This window comes from Trichechus manatus, unplaced genomic scaffold, assembly GCF_000243295.1.
Source record: "Trichechus manatus latirostris isolate Lorelei unplaced genomic scaffold, TriManLat1.0 scaffold00045, whole genome shotgun sequence".
NCBI lineage: Eukaryota > Metazoa > Chordata > Mammalia > Sirenia > Trichechidae > Trichechus > Trichechus manatus.
Window position 1 is genome coordinate 9,577,625 of NW_004443981.1, and position 17,071 is coordinate 9,594,695.

General features: G+C 57.5%; 2 protein-coding genes across 2 annotated transcripts in view; one reads left to right on the forward strand and one right to left on the reverse strand.

The window, feature by feature from the left end:
- The first annotated feature begins 1,526 nt into the window (after positions 1 to 1,526).
- ANKRD9 (ankyrin repeat domain 9) lies at positions 1,527 to 2,606 on the forward strand. Its single transcript, XM_004376709.2, has one exon. The coding sequence runs from the start codon at positions 1,558 to 1,560 to the stop codon at positions 2,509 to 2,511; it is 954 nt and encodes a 317-aa protein (XP_004376766.1). The 5' UTR covers positions 1,527 to 1,557; the 3' UTR covers positions 2,512 to 2,606.
- Positions 2,607 to 9,963: 7,357 nt separating this feature from the next.
- TECPR2 (tectonin beta-propeller repeat containing 2) overlaps positions 9,964 to 17,071 on the reverse strand; it is a 111,841-nt gene continuing 104,733 nt past the window's right edge. Inside the window, exons 18-20 of the mRNA XM_004376710.2 lie at positions 11,281 to 11,422; positions 10,665 to 10,814; positions 9,964 to 10,290 (exon numbers count right to left, since the gene is read on the reverse strand). Of these exons, the coding sequence (XP_004376767.1) occupies positions 10,133 to 10,290; positions 10,665 to 10,814; positions 11,281 to 11,422 (450 nt within the window). The 3' untranslated portion in view covers positions 9,964 to 10,132. The remainder of the gene's footprint in view (positions 10,291 to 10,664; positions 10,815 to 11,280; positions 11,423 to 17,071) is intronic.

A 17,071-nucleotide genomic window follows, 5' to 3' on the forward strand; every position in this document is an offset into this window, starting at 1 on the left:
GCCCCTGACCGCGGGACCCGCTCTGCCCCGGGCACTCGCACACGCAGGGGCAGCCCCGGCCTCGCTGGCCTCCGGCGCGCCCCCTGCGGCCTGCCCCCGTCCAGCCGTGTCGCGGGAGGGCGTGCAGGCGCCCAGAAGCGCTTCGCTACCCTCGGCGGCCCCAGCCCCCTACCCAGTCAAGGAGCCGCGGCCGCCACTCGCTGCCCAGTGACGCGGGGGCCGAACTTTACGTAACCGCCCGGCGCCCCACGCGTGCCCACACTCACACCTGGGGCGCTCAGGCTTGGGAAGGAGACTCCAGTCGCGATGTTGCCTCGAGGGGCGCTGTGGCCGCGGCCCCCGCTGCGCCGCACTCTGCAACTCAGTTACCACCAGTGATAGTGGCCCGGGGTGTGCGGACCGGCCTTTCCGCTGCCCCAGGCCCTTGTGACCTGAGAGAAAGCAGTCGGAAGTTTGGGCCGCGGCCAGGGCTCCGGGGCCAGGGCACAGGCAGCGGCTGGGGCGCGGAGGGCAGGGGCAGGGCTCCCTGCGACTCGGGGGCCCCACCACGTCTGGGATGATTCCAAAATGGGAGGCAGGAGCCTGGGCACTAGGCCTGGTGACCTTGGACAAGCTCTTCTCAACAGGACGGCAGTACCCGTTTCATCCAGTGGCTGAGAGGCCTCAGACAGCAGCAGACCCGGCGGGGCTGTGCAAACTGTCAAGTGTTGTGCACACCAGTCTCTAGGGTGGCTTCACCCTTCTGCTTCCCCCCAGGAGCTCTAGGGGCAATGGCCAACATTGAACGTGTTTGTGGGTGAAGTGCTGGAGCCACTGCCCCGACTTACCCAGCTGGGGCTAACAGCCTTCCCCCTCTTCTTACAGATGATGACACTGAGGCACAGCAAGGGACAGTGACATACCCATCTCTGCAGAACCAGGTGGGTCTGCGTCTAGAGCCTGGCTGGAAGTGACTCAGGCATGGGTGGCCGTGCTAGGGCCGCAAGCACCTCTTCATGGTCTGGTTTTAGGTGGGGCTGGGGGCAAGGGGCCCGGGCTGGAGTCTGGATTAGGCTCAGCAGGAGAGGTAGGCACCAGCTTCCCTATCTCTTATCTTTACTAGAGGTGGGATGGGCCTGGGCCAGGAGGGAGCAGGAACTCTGTCCTCCAGTGGGTGCCTGGGGTGGAGAGGGGTGAGGAGCAGGACTGAAGGGCTTGGGGAGGTGGGTTTCAGTGGTCTTGAGGTGGGTGGGGCTGTAAGGGCAGGGGCAGGGAAGGCATCTTGGGCAGAGGGACCAGAGAACAAAACAACTTCAGGGAGCGAGATCAGGTGCAGTTGGATCAAGGATGCCGGAAGTGGTTCAGGGCCTAGGAGAGAAGGGAGCAGTGGGGAGTGACTGGAAGGGCGGAAGTTGGAGGGTGCCAGACAAAGGGGTCAGGCTGGTGGGGCCTCATGAGGCGTGAATGGGAGCCCCTGTGGGGGCCTCCATTTCCCAGACCCCTCACTGTAGCTCCTCTGTCCGCAGGTGGTTGTCCGGAGGCCCATGTCGTGAGGTCAGGAGGCGCCTAGCCGCCAGCATGCCGTGGGATGCGCGGCGGCCTGGGGGAGGCGCGGACGGCGGACCCGAGGGCGCGGGCGCGGCGCGCTCGCGGGCACAGAAGCAGTGCCGCAAGTCGTCGTTTGCCTTCTACCAGGCCGTGCGTGACCTGCTGCCCGTGTGGCTGCTCGAGGACATGCGTGCCAGCGAGGCCTTTCACTGGGACGAGCGCGGCCGTGCCACCGCCTACTCACCCTCTGAGGCGCTGCTCTACGCGCTCGTGCACGACCACCAGGCGTACGCGCACTATCTGCTGGCTACCTTCCCGCGCCGCGCGCTCGCGCCGCCCTCTGCCGGCTTCCGCTGCTGCGCCGCGCCAGGGCCGCATGTGGCGCTGGCAGTGCGCTACAACCGCGTGGGCGTGCTTCGTCGCATCCTGCGCACCGTGCGCGACTTCCCAGCCGAGGAGCGTGCGCGTCTGCTTGACCGGCGGGGCTGCAGCCGCGTGGAAGGCGGTGGTACTGCGCTGCACGCGGCCTGTGAGCTGGCGCGACCCGAGTGCCTCTTCTTGCTGCTTGGCCACGGCGCCTCGCCGGGCCTGCGCGATGCCGACGGCCTCACACCACTGGAGCTGCTACTGCGCCAGCTGGGCCGCGACGCCGGGGCTGGCCCAGTTGCCGGGGCTTCGGGCGCCCCCGCCCCCGGGGAGCCGCGCCAGCACCGCCTGCTGCTGCTGGACCTACTGGCGCTGTACACGCCTGAGGGCGCCGCGGGTCCGACCCGCCGCGAGCTGCTGGGTGACCGGCTGCGCTGGCAGCGGCTGCTGGGCGAGGACAAGTTCCAGTGGCTGGCGGGCCTGGCGCCGCCCTCACTCTTCGCGCGCGCCATGCAGGTGCTGGTCACCGCCATCTCCCCAGGCCGCTTCCCCGAGGCCCTGGACGAGCTGCCGTTGCCGCCCTTCCTGCAGCCGCTGGACCTCACGGGAAAGGGCTAGACCACAGGGTGCCCTGGGGGCAGGGCTTGTGGGGAAAATTATTTTTCTGAGCGTTACACCCGACACTTTACATAGACTGATCTCTGTGCAGCAAAGTCTTGCCTTGTCTGTGGTACTGGGCCTGGGTAGTCAGGCTGGGCTCTAAGCAGCAGGTTTTCTGGGTGTCAAGCAGGGGCCAGCCCTGCCTCAGCTCGCCAACCAGCCCCTGAGGGTGAGGATCGGCCTGCCACCGTGAATTAGGGCCTCCAGAAGGTCTCCCAGAGGAAGGGACAGCACGAAGGAGTTGAGCAGGCGCAGGTGGGGCGGACTGGGCTTCCATGTAGGGGGCCAGCATGTACAAGGCCAAGAGACCCAGTGAGGTCTAAGAGGAAGCCCAACTAGGCGTCAGCACAGCAGAGGCAAGCAGGTCATTTAGGGCCTCATAAACTTCCTGGTCAGCTTGGACGTGACCCCGGGCGGTGGGGAGGGCTGGGCAGGCCTGTGGCAGGAGCGGTCATGGTCATGTCCTCCTACGAGTTCCTGCTCTGGAGGCTCAGCCCTGTGATCTCAGCGCAGTCTTGGAGGGTTGGGCCCTGAGTCTCAGAAACCTCTCCTGCTTGTGCAGGCTTCCTCTAGCCCAGACTAGCCGCCTGAACCCTCTCTCTAACCCAGCACCCATGCCTGTGCCTCTTCTTGTCCCCCCACAGACTGGCCACCTGCCCCGTGGCTATCCCTGCAGCGCCCCCAGGTGCCCCACCTAGGTCCACACTGGTCCCTGTTGCCACTCTTGCTCTGCCCCAGTTAGTAGGCACGTGCTGCTCTCACCCTAGACATTGCAGCCTCCCCCTCCTCCAAGGCTCACCCTCTGTCCAGAACTGGGGTGGGCTCCCATGTATCCCCTGGGCTTGGCCTCCTGTGGTGTTAAGTGACACCGGTGAGTGACTGAGGGTGTGGCTGCATCACCCTGTGATGTGCCCTCTTGCCGCAGCCTGGAGAGCCGGTTTCTGAAGGAAGTTTCTGGAAATGGAGACTTGTGTTTGTGGGTATGCAGGGACTCAGGGTTAACCACTTCCCGGAGCCTCTGCTGGATCCTTGGGGCTCCCTGTGCCTCCCTGAGCGAAGGAGCTAATGAATACAACCAGGATCCTCAGGAGACAGGGCCCCCAGCTGAGCAGCTGGGGCCACACCCCGAGGAGCCGCGGAGCCAGGGAGGATGGCCAGGCTGCCCTGCCTGGGAATTCTGCAGGGCTGTGAAATTTAACCCGAGGGAGGGCCGCTGTGTCCTGCCAGGCGCTGAGGGCTGGAAGTCTGCCTGGCAAGGAGTGACCAGCTGGTTGGGGGCACCTACTGCCACCCGCCCCTGGTGTTCCTGAGGGGAGCATGCCTGGGAGCCTAGAGGGTGCTGGGCCTTAGGAGGGAGGGTGTGGACAGCACTGGGCAGCAGGAGGGTCTTACCTGGGGGAGTCTGGTTCTGGCCTGGACCTGCACCCACTCTCAGGGTGACCTTGGATGAGCCCCTGCCCTGTTCTGGACCTCAGTTTCTCTGCCTTCAAGGGGTTTTGGGGCCATCTCCCTACCAGAAATGGGATGTAATCCCAATTTCTGGGAAATGTAGGGCTGGGATTGGGGGCCCCACTGGGATCCAGATCATCGAGAGCAACTGAACTTTGAGCATCCAACATGGCTGGGCAGCCAGTTTTCCTTGGGGTTCCGCAGTCACACCTTGCCTCAGGTGGGCAGGATGGAGGGGGAGGAAAGGATGAGGGTGATTCCAGTTACAAAGGGCTCCTGCTGCATGCCCTGGGCCAGTTAAACAGCCTCCTGCCCTGAACCTTGGCCTGTGGATACTAATTTCTCTCCCAGCCCAAAATTTGGGATATTGAGAGCCCCTGCGGTCTCCTAGGAGGTACCAGGTCCTCAGGTCAGTGACAGACACTATGGGGCGGGATGGGGGTCCAGTCTCTGGAGGGGCCCAGGACAGCAAGCCTTGGTGGCTCTTGGGGTTTGGCCCTGGGGAAGGTGATGCGGTGGGGAGCTATCCCTACTTCCAGGGCTCCCTGCTGGCTAGGCAGGACTCAGGCCTTGGCGGTCGGGGGGGGGGGTCCCCTTGAGACAGAAACTACCAGGACAGGACCCCACGGAGCCCAGTGTCAGGCACTTGGGTGAGGAGGCACCTGGGCTGGTCCTAGATGGCAGGGTGGCCAGGCAGGAGAAGCTGGAGGTGTCACAGGGCGAGGGCCCAGCCCAGTAAAGGTGCAGGGAAGGCTGGGACAGGGAGGTGTGTTTGGTTCAGCAAGGTCGGGGTAGAGGTGAAGGACCAGAAAGCAACTCTCTTGGGAGAGAGCAGTGGCTGTGGGATTGGTCCCTCAGCTCGGTGACTGGGCTCACTCTTGGCCCCTATGCCTTGGAGGGGGCTGGAGGAGGGCAGCCCTGGTCATTAGACCCAGATATCATCATTGGGGTGGGCCGCCCCCGATGGGAGTTAGCAGGGAAGGTGTTGGAAACTAAGGCCCAGAACCCTGAGTGGGCGGAGCGAGGCCAGGGCCACCCACCCTGTGGGAAGGCCCATGCCCGCACGTTTCTCCTGGCCTCACCTGGACGCACTGGCGAGGGCGCAGAACCCAGGGACAGGCCGCATAACCGGCTCCGGGGTATCTGGCGACCACTGTTGCCAGCCAGCCGTTCGGAGGGGCCCGGGAGGTCGCCCCGAGTCTCATCCCCTGCCCCGCGGACGTGTGCGCAAGACTCAGGGCAGACCCGCAGAGGGGCCGGCCCGCCCAGGCAGACGCTGGTTGGCTGTGCCCCGACAAGCCGGGTTCTCCTCTGGGCGGAAGCTCATTGGTCCGTTCGTTCATTCATTCCGACTGTTTCTAAGGAAAACCCGGACGCGGCCAGTTTAGCCCCTCCCCCCAGCGCCCAGTGTCCCCACCGCAGACGCCTGGCCAGGACAGTGACCTCTCCGGCTCACTGAAGTCAGCCTGAGAACAGCTGCGGGAGGGTACGTTGGAAGAATGACCAGAGAACGCCGTGCGGCATTGCGGTGGCTGCGGACCGCGGCCCTCCCGCTCGGCCTCCTCCTCCGGCCCCGCCCTGGCTGCCCCTGGACCACCTCCCACCGGGCTGGGCTTCGCAGCCTTCAGCAGCCAACCTCACCCAGCCACCATGTCCCGCTCCCTTGTGCCCTTCCTCCCAACTGACAGATTTTCAACTACTGCATGGAGAGCAGCTTCGTGTCTCCCCAACCCTTCTCAGAACAAGATGGCTTCCTGGAAGGCAGGGAGCCTGCTCAGGGGAAAGCTACTCGTATTCGAGCTTGTTTCCGCAGTGGCTGGTGTTCCCCATACCTTTTTTATTGAGGCATAATTTACACAGACTAAAATGCACAGATTTTAAGGGTCATTCGACGAGTTATGACAAGTGTCTATAAGCACGCAACCACCACCCACAATCAAGGCCGACATTTCCATCATCCCAGATTTTCTATCTTTGGTGATTTTTAAAAATTTTTCTGATAACATTCATGCTCATGGTAGAACACCAGGGTTATGAACAGCAACCAGGGCAGGCGGGCTGAGCCCTCTGGAAACACTGACTGCCCACTTGATCCTCACCCTGAAGCTCCTGGGGGCAGGGGCCCACCTGGCACAGGGGACCACATTAAAGAAGCGTCTAGTAGCAAGTCAAGAGGTGGCAAACTGCCGTAACCCCCCGCCCCAGACGACCACTGCTGACATTTCGGTGTGCCGTCTTCCGGTTTTCTCTCTCTACATGTATATATAGTTAAAAAGTTTTCCGTGCATGGTTTTTTACATACATGAGATCATATCACTCACAATTTAGTATTTTCAAGCTTACTGTAAATGAACATTTCCTATGTTATAAAGCAGTTTGCAAGTATGATTCTTGGTGTGTTTGTGAAATTCAATTGAACAACGGTTGATACCATAAAGAGTTAATGCTAGAGAAGACTAAGTTTTTAGATTTTACACTTTATTTTTAGAATAAATAATACATGTACCTGGCTCAAAATTCAAAAGATACAAAAAGGTACGGAGGACAGGCAACCGCTGTGACCCGCTTCTTGTTAGGGAACTTGTTTCCTTCCACCTCTTCTGCACCCCCTCTTGGATCATAAAACCTTTCACCCTTAGAGCAGTCAGAAGAGTGCCTTGAATCCCCTGCAACACTGCATTATCTCCTCCCCTGCTGTGTGCACGTATGATCTCCTCCAAAACCACAGCACCATTACCACAGCCAGGAAATTTAACACCTATACAATAAAATTATGTAAGGGATGGCTCCACCACCAGGTACGTCTGCTTTTTAACAACTGCACACTATTTCACAGGCAGACTGTGCCAAACCTAACATCACCATTCCCTGAACTGTCAGGGTGAAAACATCCTCATTTCACGATAAATAAGGCTGTACTCCGTTCATCCCGACTTAGGATGCGTTTCTGAGAGGAGACCGCCAGCAGTGGGGCTCACTGGCTGGGGCGTGTTTAAGGCCACGGAGGGACAGTCAGCTGCCTTTCCCAGAAGGGTGGAGTTGTCAGCGGGCAGTCCCTGTGCATGGAGCTCGGCCCTGCCCTCGTCCGTTTGTGGGCCCCAAGCTCATTACTTGACAGCCTTTGGCATTTCGTGAAGTGCCCTTTCACCTCCTTTGTCCAGACGCGTCTCTGTCCCTCCGACTCCGCTGACACGTACGCGCATTTAAGGTACATACTCAACATCGAAGTCCCATCTATTGCAATCGTTTTCCCTTTTGAGTTTATGTGGGGTTTTTAATCTACAGCATTTTTACATTGTGGAGAAATGAAGTCCATATACTTACTTTCCTGTGGCTTTTCCGATCACTCTCGAGTTCAGAAAATACTTGCCATCCATAAACCAGACGTGAATTTGCTTTTCCTCTAGTATTTAAAATTCCTCAATCCGTGTAGAATGTACTTTGGTGTACCATGTGAGGAAAGGAGCTAGACTGATTTTTTCTGTCCAAATAACTAAGCAGGGAAACAGTCCCCCCTCCCCTGCCTTGGGGACACTACCATCATGCTGAGTCCCCACGGAGCTGTGGCGTCCCCACAGAGCTGTGCCGCTGCTTTATCTCACTGGTCCTCGTGACTGTTCTGGGCCCAGGTTGTCCTTGACATGCTGACCGCACAGGGCTCCTATCTGCCGTCCCTCTGGGCGAGTCTCACCTGTTTCCTCTTCCCAGGACCAATAGGAGGCGGTGTGGCAGCAAATGGCACAGGTCTGGGGTCCTGTAGAACCGGCTCCAGTCTCAGGGCTCCCCTGACCTTGAGCAGGTCACCGAGCCTCTCGGAGCCTCGTGGGGCAGGGCCCAGTGGGGAGATGGGAAGCTGCACGTGTGAGGCCCAGGGCACGCCTGGCACAGTCAAGGGGGCTGGTTTGTGGGTGCTAACAGTGTTCTGTGAATTCCTTCCTGTCTCCCTCCAACAAAAAAATCCCCGTGGGGATTTTGACTGAAATGAAATTAAACCTATAAACTATCTGGAAAAGACTGATGTCTTGGCACCTACGTGTACCCAGTCGAATGCTCTTCATTGATTCAACCGTTCTGCCTTGCCTAAAGCTCAGCCTCTTAATACCGGGCCCATTATCTGTCTGGCTGCTGTTAGAAGTGTGGTCGTTTTCGCGTGCTAATTTTCCCACTGGGCACTTCTGGTACCCAGTTTTGTTTCTTGGATGGAGACTTATTTAACCAGGGACATGAACCCCTCAAAGCAGGCCTGAGGCCTCTGAGCAGACAATCAGCACTGTCTCAGGCGTCCTCCCCAGGTGCTACTGCAGCAGGTCCAGCTCTGGAGTGACCACACCCCACGCCGGCCACGCCACCAAGTCCTGCCCAGTCACACACTCTCCTGGCAGTGGGCGGTGGGCAGACAGCAGCGGCAGACCCCTGCCTGCATGGGAGGGGACACCAGCCTCTGCAGTGTCTGCTGAGGCCCCTTCTCAGCTCAAACAGCAGACTCGGCTGGCTTGGAAAAGTCTATTTATTGCACTGTCTCAAAGCACAACTAAAAATCAAAGCCAGAAAGACAAGTGCACAAAGACCACACCCGGGTGGGACTGCACTACCGTCCGCCGGTCTGGGAGAACACCGTCGGCACCAGGTGCCTAGCTGGCCGCCTGGTGATCACGGAGCTTATTTGTACAAAACTGAGTGGAAGACAGACCTGGGATTTCAGCCTCTTGTCCTCACTGGACATAGAAAACTCCTTCCTCCTCCCTGCTGGCTGGCGCTGTCAGAGAACATATTTATTGCCTGTCAGATAACATACTGATTGCTCTCCCATGGCCTGGGACTCCCTAGCACACTCCCATTCATATAGAAAACAGGTATTGAGTGATGGGTTGCGGGCCAAAGGCTGGCTAAAAACGGCGCTCCCTGGAGTGCTCCTGGGGCTGCCTCCAGGAGGGTGAGGGCTGTGGGCTGGCGTGGACATGCAGCTGGCTGGCCGGTCCCCACGCTTAGATGCCAGTGAGAGGGGTGGGCACTGCAGGCTGACCCTAAGGGCCAGTGCCCTGGCGTGGCCACAGCAGGAACAGGTCCAAATTCCAAGGTGTTGGCCGGAACTGCCTGCTGAAGGGGCTGGGCTTGCATGTGGAGTGGGTGGGACTGCCCTGTGAGCCGAGGCCGCGGGAGGTGCGCCCCCGACGCTGCAGCCGCAGGCAGCACAGGCTCAGGACAAGCCGGGAAGACAAAAGGCCTCCCACTGGTATCAGAAAATATATGTCTCTCCAAATTTGTAAGCTCTGATTTCAGATGAGGTATCACACAGGTTTGCAATAAACAAACAACAGAGGCAATAAGGAGTAGATTCAGCCTCTGAGGATGCTTGTGGTTCATGGTGCCCGCCAGCAGTGTTGCTAAATGTCACTGTGAAGACCTTGCTAAGATCTTTCTAGAGTAGCTAACATAGCTTAGCCCCCGCACCTGACTGGCCCCTGTGCCGTCCCTGCCTCGGGGAGGGGTCACAGGTTCACACACGTGCACACTCAGATATCCCATTTGCATCCATTAGCCTTTATTGTTGTCACTTGAAAGCACGGGCTCCAGGAGGCAGCCCTGCTCTGCCCTGTGCGGTTTGTGGTGTGTGTGCGGCTTGTACGCTGTGTGCATGTGTGGGTGTGTGTTCTTCATCCATGTGTAGCCCTGTACCCTACTGTCTCCAGGTGGAAGTCTAGCATGGAATGTACTAGAACCTGTGTCTATTCAGGAGGCGATGGGCCCCCCGAGGTGAGAAACATTCAATGCTGAGAGTATCACTTCCACTCCCACTGGCCCTGGCTCTGGCCTCCCCCCACGCAGAGGCTCCCCCATTACCACCCCCGCCAGTGGAACCTGGACCTCCCATGATGAGCTCGTGACCGCAGGATGCGGGGACTGCTGTGCACGCACCTGGGAAGCAGCTGCCGCCTGGAGGTGCCGGGGATCACTTGGCAGAGGCTGTGCGTTCTGGATAAGACGGAGAGAGACAGATGACAGCAAGCGTGGGTGGCTGGCCTGGCCAGACGAGGCCGATGAGGCATGTCCGTGGGAGCGGCTCAGCCCCGCCGTGGCCCCTGCAGAAGTCGCAGCTCCCTTCCTGAGTGCATCGGCCCCTAGCGCTCCTTCAGATGACCTCCCACTCATCCTCAAAGTCCTCGGGGTGGGTTGTGGCAGTGGCCAGGCTGCCCTTCTGGGCGCCGTGTGAATGGCTGAATGTTCTTGTCAGCCGCTGGAGGAGGTAGCCTGGGGGGCCGATTGCCCACAGCTCATCAGCGGCCGTCACTGCAGGGAAAGAGCCGTCACACGCCTGGCATCACCTCCCTGGGGCCAGGGCTCGATGGGGTCACAGAACTGGCCCACGGCCAAACTTTCTAGCTGGGAGACCTTAGACAAGCCGCTCCCCAACCTGCGCCTCAGTTTCTCCACCTCATAAAGGGGCTGCCCAGTGCCCGGGCCTCCTCATGTGCCCTCCCTCAGGTGTGACCCTAGGCTGGGCTCCTGCAGGGGGCTGCCCTCATCGTGGGAGGTGGAAGGCAGCGGAGCAGCCTGGATGAGAGCACGAGCCTGCCTTCCAGAGCCCCCCATGCCTTCCACAGAGGCCCCGATAACCCCAGAGGAACACCGCAGCCTCGCACTCCCCGTGCCCAGGCACCTGCCTGTGACACATGACACGTTCCCAGGAATTTTCTTCCAGTAGTCTCCAGCAGGGTTCTTGTCGGTGACACCGTACCGCCGGGCGACGTCTCCATTAGGACAGCGGGCCCACACAGTCCTTGTGCTCAGCGTCAGCTGACAGGCCTGTAGCCCTGTGGGCAGACATGGTGTGTCCCCTGACCCTGTGGATCCCAGGGGTGGGGGGACCCGGGGGACATCTGGGTCCCTCTGGAAGGGACAGAGCAGGAGCCCGGGGACAGGGTAGCCTGTGGGCAGGATCCCAGGGCCATGAAGGCCAAAGGCCATGAGGGTCCTGGGTGGTCTGGAAAGGCCCACCAGCCCACAGAAGGGCTCCAAGGGCCAGGCGGAAGTTCTAACACAGAGAGGGCCTGGGCCGGGTCCACAGGTGTTAATGCCTCAGAAGAGGAGTAGAAACAGTGGTGCTGAGAGGTGGGGGTCAGCACCCCCACATGACCATGAGGCTGCCTTTACCGACAGTGGTGCTGAGGGGGGCCAGCACCCCCCCATGTGACCACGGAGCTGCCCACCTGGTGCTCGGCCATACGCAGGACTGCCTGGACACAGGTGGAAGGCAGCGGCGGGAGCCACTGTCTGTACCTGGCACGTGCTCCCAGTCGGTCCCCACTGGCATCTCGTCGGTGATCCCAGTGCGGACGTGCACGTTCCACTTGTTGTCAATTGCCCAAAGCATCTGGTCGTTGGGGCTGGAGTGGATGCTCACCAAGATGACCCCGGCGGGCTGGAAGCAGGAAGGGATTTTCCTCAGGGATGGAGGTGCTGGGGATAATGTTATTTGTGGAGAAAGGAAGGACAGGCGGGAGGTCTGAAGGACGGAGGACGTGTCAGAGCCTGTGCCATGGTCAGACTGACTCAGGGGTGGGAAGGGCAGGTGCCGGCAGCCAGGTGTGGGCCAGGTGAGGGCAGGTGTGGGCACAACTGAAAACAGAGTGGACACAGCCCCTGCCCAAACTCCGCAAAACCGTAAGTCATAAAGGACAAGGAGAGGTGGGAAGATGCTTCCAGATTAAAGGGAAGGAAAAAGACATTTGTCATTCTGCTTATAAACTGGAACCTTTGGTAGGAAAATTAAAAGTATACACTTTCATTTATTCTCTAATTAAACCTTTAACTTGTGAGTGGAGCAGATTAAATTCTCCTAAACAATTATCCCCACTGATAAATTAAACTCTGCCACCCGTCTGTGGTGGCCTGTGTGTTGCTGTGATGCTGGAAGCTGTGCCACCTATCTTTCAAACACCAGCAGGGTCACCCATGATGGACAGGTTTCAGCGGAGCTTCCACACTAGGACAGACTAGGAAGAAAGGCCCAGCAATCTACTTCTCAGAATCAGCCAGCAAAAACCCTGTGGCTCACAACAGAACTGTCTGAGACAGTGCTGGAAGACGAGCCCCTCTAGGTTGGAAAGCACTTAAAATACACAGTGGATACAACAATGTGAAGACGGCACAGAACTGGGTGGAGCTGTGGTCAGGGGGGCCGGCAGAGGGATCTTCACCCAGGGCTGCAGCGGGAGGGTGCGGGGAGGGGGGCCACAGTAGGAGGGAGGGAGGGTGCAGGGAGGGGGGCTGCAGAGGGAAGGAGGGAGGGTGTGAACAGGGGGGCAGTGGTCCCAGCTCCTTTCCGAAGGGACATAAGGGAGCCCACCCTCCCCTGGGTGGAGGCACACACACCTGGGAGTGCTGAATGACATCTCATGCTTTGACAGCGACAGAGCACGGGCTCTTCTTGGCCATAAAGTTTCCCTTGACAAGACTTCATGAGGGGTGAGGAGAGGGGAGAACCAAGCTGCTATCCCATGTTCTCAAAGGTCAAAACAAATGAGACCGTATCTGGTTTATTCCAAGCCGCTGTATCACAGGATGCACCACACTCTTTTTCATGATCTATGGCCTCTGGGTAGAGTTTTGTTTCCTACACTGAGATTTTGACTAGACATGAAGGACCAAATTTTAACGTGACAGATTACCCCCAGCCTGCGAGAATGCCCCGTGCATTCAGGAGGAGCAGCGGGGACCAACTTAGTTGTAAGGAGCAGTCCAAATGCTGCTTCACCTAGATATGCTAGAAACGTGACTGGGCCTGGTTCCTGGAATCTAAACAGGCTTGTTTCTGAGTTAAAATGCAGTGGTTGTTTACTCTCATGCCACACACCCCCAGGTACCACGCCCATCTCCTACAGATAAATGACTAAATATTCCAGGGCAGGCCCTCCAGCCCGCGTGTTCTGTGGCCTCTTACTCACAGGGAGCACCTTCAGGAGCAGAAGCTTCTGGTGGGGACAGTGTGTGAACCCCGTCCCCACACATCCATCTGTTCTCACTGGAATTGGTTTCCTATCAGTTCTTCCGAGACTATAAGCCAGAATGGGGGTGAACCTGGGCTAAGAGGAAAGACACGCTGCGAACTGCACAGCTTAAGGACACGTTTCTGGGGACGATCACCTTGGTACAGGCCTTCCGTGAGCTGGGGTCAAACTCACAGGGACGTTTCAGGCGCAGGGAGGTGCATTCACCACACCCCACTTGGGAAATAAGCCCTGACCCACCCCACGGGGTTGCAGTGACTCAGGGAGGGTTCTGGGTTGCCTTTCCCTCCAAAGCTGCCTCCCTCCTGCCCACCCGTGACACAGCCTGAGCTCCGCTTCTCCTTGAGGACCAGACCCCCCCAGGCCCCACTGCTGTGGCTGGGGTGCCTGGGCTGTGGGCTTGCCTGCCCTGACCATATGTCCGCGTAGTGCACTTCCTGTGACTGTCTATCCAGTTCTTCTGCAGCTTCCCCCTCCATGGCACACCCTCTTCTCACTTCTGGTCCATTCCTTATAATTTAAGGCGGCGTGGACACAAGGCCTGTATTTAAAGCAGAGAGGTGGACATGCTGGAAGGAGTGGGATCCAGGAGTCAGGGAGCCTGGGCACAGGCTGCACCTGCCCCGATTCAGTGTGTGACCCACAACAGGTCCCCCCTTGACCAGGTACCCTGGGAGGTTCCTCTGGACACTGAGATCCCCCACACCGACTCTGGGACTCGGTGGCCTGTCCTCTGGGTCTCTGATATTCAGGACAATGGTTCCCGACAAGCCAGGGAGCCCTGCAGCCCCTGCAGGAGGCACGCGGGCAGTCTCAGGAGCGGCTTTGTTGTTATTTACTTAACATGCTGACTTCAGAACAAGATTTAATTTGTAGAATGGGTTCCACTGCTAAACAGTGTTTGAAAACAGCTGAGCTGGGGGTGTGAGGTGGCCAGTGCTGGGTTCTGGATGGAGAATGCTTTCCTGATTCCTTCTTGCTGCTGACAGCAGCCAGCAGAAACAGCACCTGCTAACAGCAGGGGACGTGCCGAAGAAAACACTCGGGTAGGTTTCCGGGGTGGCTGTCCGGATCTATCCTTCCTGAGTGGGGCTGCCACGCCAGCCTGCATCATTGCCTCTGTCTGCTGCTCCAGACCCTGTCACCGAGACCAGTCCCCACTGGCTGCGTGACTGGATGGGGACCCCACGTTGCTGGGATACGAGAGGACAGGAGAAACATTATCCCGGCCACACTCACCCAGGAGCCTCTGATAGCTGATCAACAAGCAGCCGCTCAGCGAAGGCCCCACACAAGGCCCTCCTTCTGACTGCATGTGACCTCCAGAAGACCACATGCAAGTGGCCGCCAGCATGTCTGGGTCCTCTCGGTAGCAACCCAGGGCCAGTGTCCCCTACTCTCTACATTGCCCCACCTGGCCTCTGGTGCACTTCCCTGTGACCCTGCAGCCATCAGCCACACTCTCTTCCTTCTGTTGGCTTCCTTGAACCCCATCCCCACCCTTCTTGCCCCCTCTCATTTGGTCTGACCCTCCTCCTCTGCATATAACTGGCCAACACGTTTTGACAAATGTCTTTCAGATCTACCACTTCCTCCCTTCTCCTGCCCCGGAAATGACCTTTGTAATGTTATAGACAACAATGTGAAGAATGAGATTCCAGAACACTTCATTGTGCTCATGTGGAAACTGTACACAGATCCAGGGGCAGTCATTTGAACAGAACAAGGGGCTACTGCGTGATTCAGAACTGGAAAAGGTGTTTGGCTGGGTTGTATCCTTTCACTTTACTTATTCAATCTGTCGATGAACAAATAATTTGAGAAGCCAGACTATATGAAGAGGAATGTGGCAACGGGATTGGAGGAAGACTCATTAACAATCTGCGACATGCAGGTGACACAACCTTGCTTGCCGAGTGAAGACGACTTCAAGCACTTACTGACAAAGGTCAGAGACTACAGCCTTCAATATGAATTATATCTGAATATAAAGAAAACAAAAATTCTCACAAATGGACAGATAAACATCATGATAAATGGAAAATTAAAGCTGTCAAGATTTCATTCTGCCTGGATCCACGATCAGTGCCATGGAAGCAGCGGTCAGGAAATCAAACAATGCAGTGCATTGGGCAAACTTGCTGCAAAAGACTTCTTCAAAGTATTAAAAAGCAAAGACGTCACTTTGAAGACTAAGGCGCACCAGATCCAAGCCATAGTCTTTTCAACCACCTCACATGCACGCAAAAATTGAACAATGAAAAAGGAAGACAGAAAAATGGACATATTTAAACTGCGGTGCTAACAAAGAGTACTGAATGTACCAGTGACTGCCAGAAGAACAAACAAATCAGTTTTAGAAGAAATACAACCAGAATAATCCTTAGAAGCAAGGATGGCAAGACTTCTCTTACTTTGGACAGTCGCCAAAAACGGGACATCATGGTGGGTAAAGGAGAGACTCAGTGAAAACAAGGAAAGCCCTCCATGAGATGGACTGACACAATAGCTCAACAATGAACTCAAACACCAATGATCACGAAAACGGCACAGGCGCGGGCAAGGTTTCACTCGGTCACACAGTCGCTATGAGTCGGCACCTAAGAACACTCACGGCTGGTCACAGGGGATGCACCACAGCTGCAAGCACTCTCCTACTCCTTGACCACCCCCAGCACGTGCTCCCTAATACTGTCTCCACTGTCTCACTGGGTGCTCAGCTTGCTTCAGGCTTTCAGCATCCCTCCACTGTGACGAGACAACAAGGTCAGCGCCTTCCCCAGACCTCCCTGACTTGGCCCGGCTGGCCTGGCTGCCCCTCGCACACCCTGCTCCCTCGGCCTGGAACACCCTCCGTCCCTCTGCCCGCAGTGTCCCTCCAACTCCCCGGCTCCTCTGCTCACGGCTCTCGGCCCTGCTCTGTGCGCACAGGTACGAGGATCTGTCTGAAGACTCAGTGGCGTGTGTCTCTGTGGTACTCCGTGGGCATCCCCCGTCAGGACACGCCTGCACGGCTGCCCCTGCCCAGTGCAACCTGTGACTGGCCAGCCTCCACACACAGGACTGAGTGCCTTGCACAGCCACTGACCACCTGAGACCCAGGAGCGCGCATTCTCCAGGCTGTATCTTCCTTACTGAGGATGAGGGGGCTATGCTGCAATGTGTTTTCCAATTCTCCTTCCAGATCTAAAGTCCTGGGGGGGGGGTGTGGGGGGGCCTTCAGACGCTCAGATTTGTATGGGCTGCACGCTGACCCACATAGGAAGGGTTGTGAAATACATATATTTTCTCCCTGATTATAAATGCAATATTCTGCTCAATAAAGAAAAATACGGAAAATAGAAATGAACATTATGATCACTCAATCCTTTGATCAAATGTAGTAATCCCTGTTGTATTTTATTCTATATTTTTAGTGGCATTTTGTTGCTGTTTTTGCGAGACTGGAGTCACACGTATTGCACCGTCGTTAACGGCACTACTGAAGTGGTGAGGTGGGCAAACCCCACCTTTATCACTAACTGCATGGTCAAGATCACCACGAATCAACTCCTGCCTGGAAATGGATCCAGGCTTCACCTTCCCAAATCTCCATGATCCTCATCGACAGCCACTTTCATTCTGATGCTAATCACCAGAGTTAGGTCAGATTTCATCTCCAGCCACCCTGAGCCAGGTCAAAACATCCCTGCCACCCAGGGCTAGGTCACCGGGTACCAGTCATAGGCTCAAGAGTGCACACAACCTGTGACACTTCAGACCAGCTGACCACCACCCACCCCAGCCCCCTGGGACTAGGTCACAAGCTAGAATGTCTATCCTTCTTCATGGGCTACCCAGCCTTTCTCTCTCACCCAGCCACCCAGAGCTGGGTCTTCACAAACTTCCTGCACAGCCCTTCTCTGAATTAGCCACCCTGATCTAACTCAGCGTCTCACTGCCCCTTGTGGGTTTGTTAATGGCTCACAAAATTCACGGAGACTTATTACCTATACTGGAGCCCTGGTGGTGCAGTGGGTAAGAGCCTGGTTGCAAACCAAAAGGTCGGCAGTTTGAATCCA

Excerpts from the sequence above, each read along its gene's own strand:
- ANKRD9 (XM_004376709.2), top strand. The coding sequence starts at position 1,558 with ATGCCGTGGGATGCGCGGCGGCCTGGGGGAGGCGCGGACGGCGGACCC.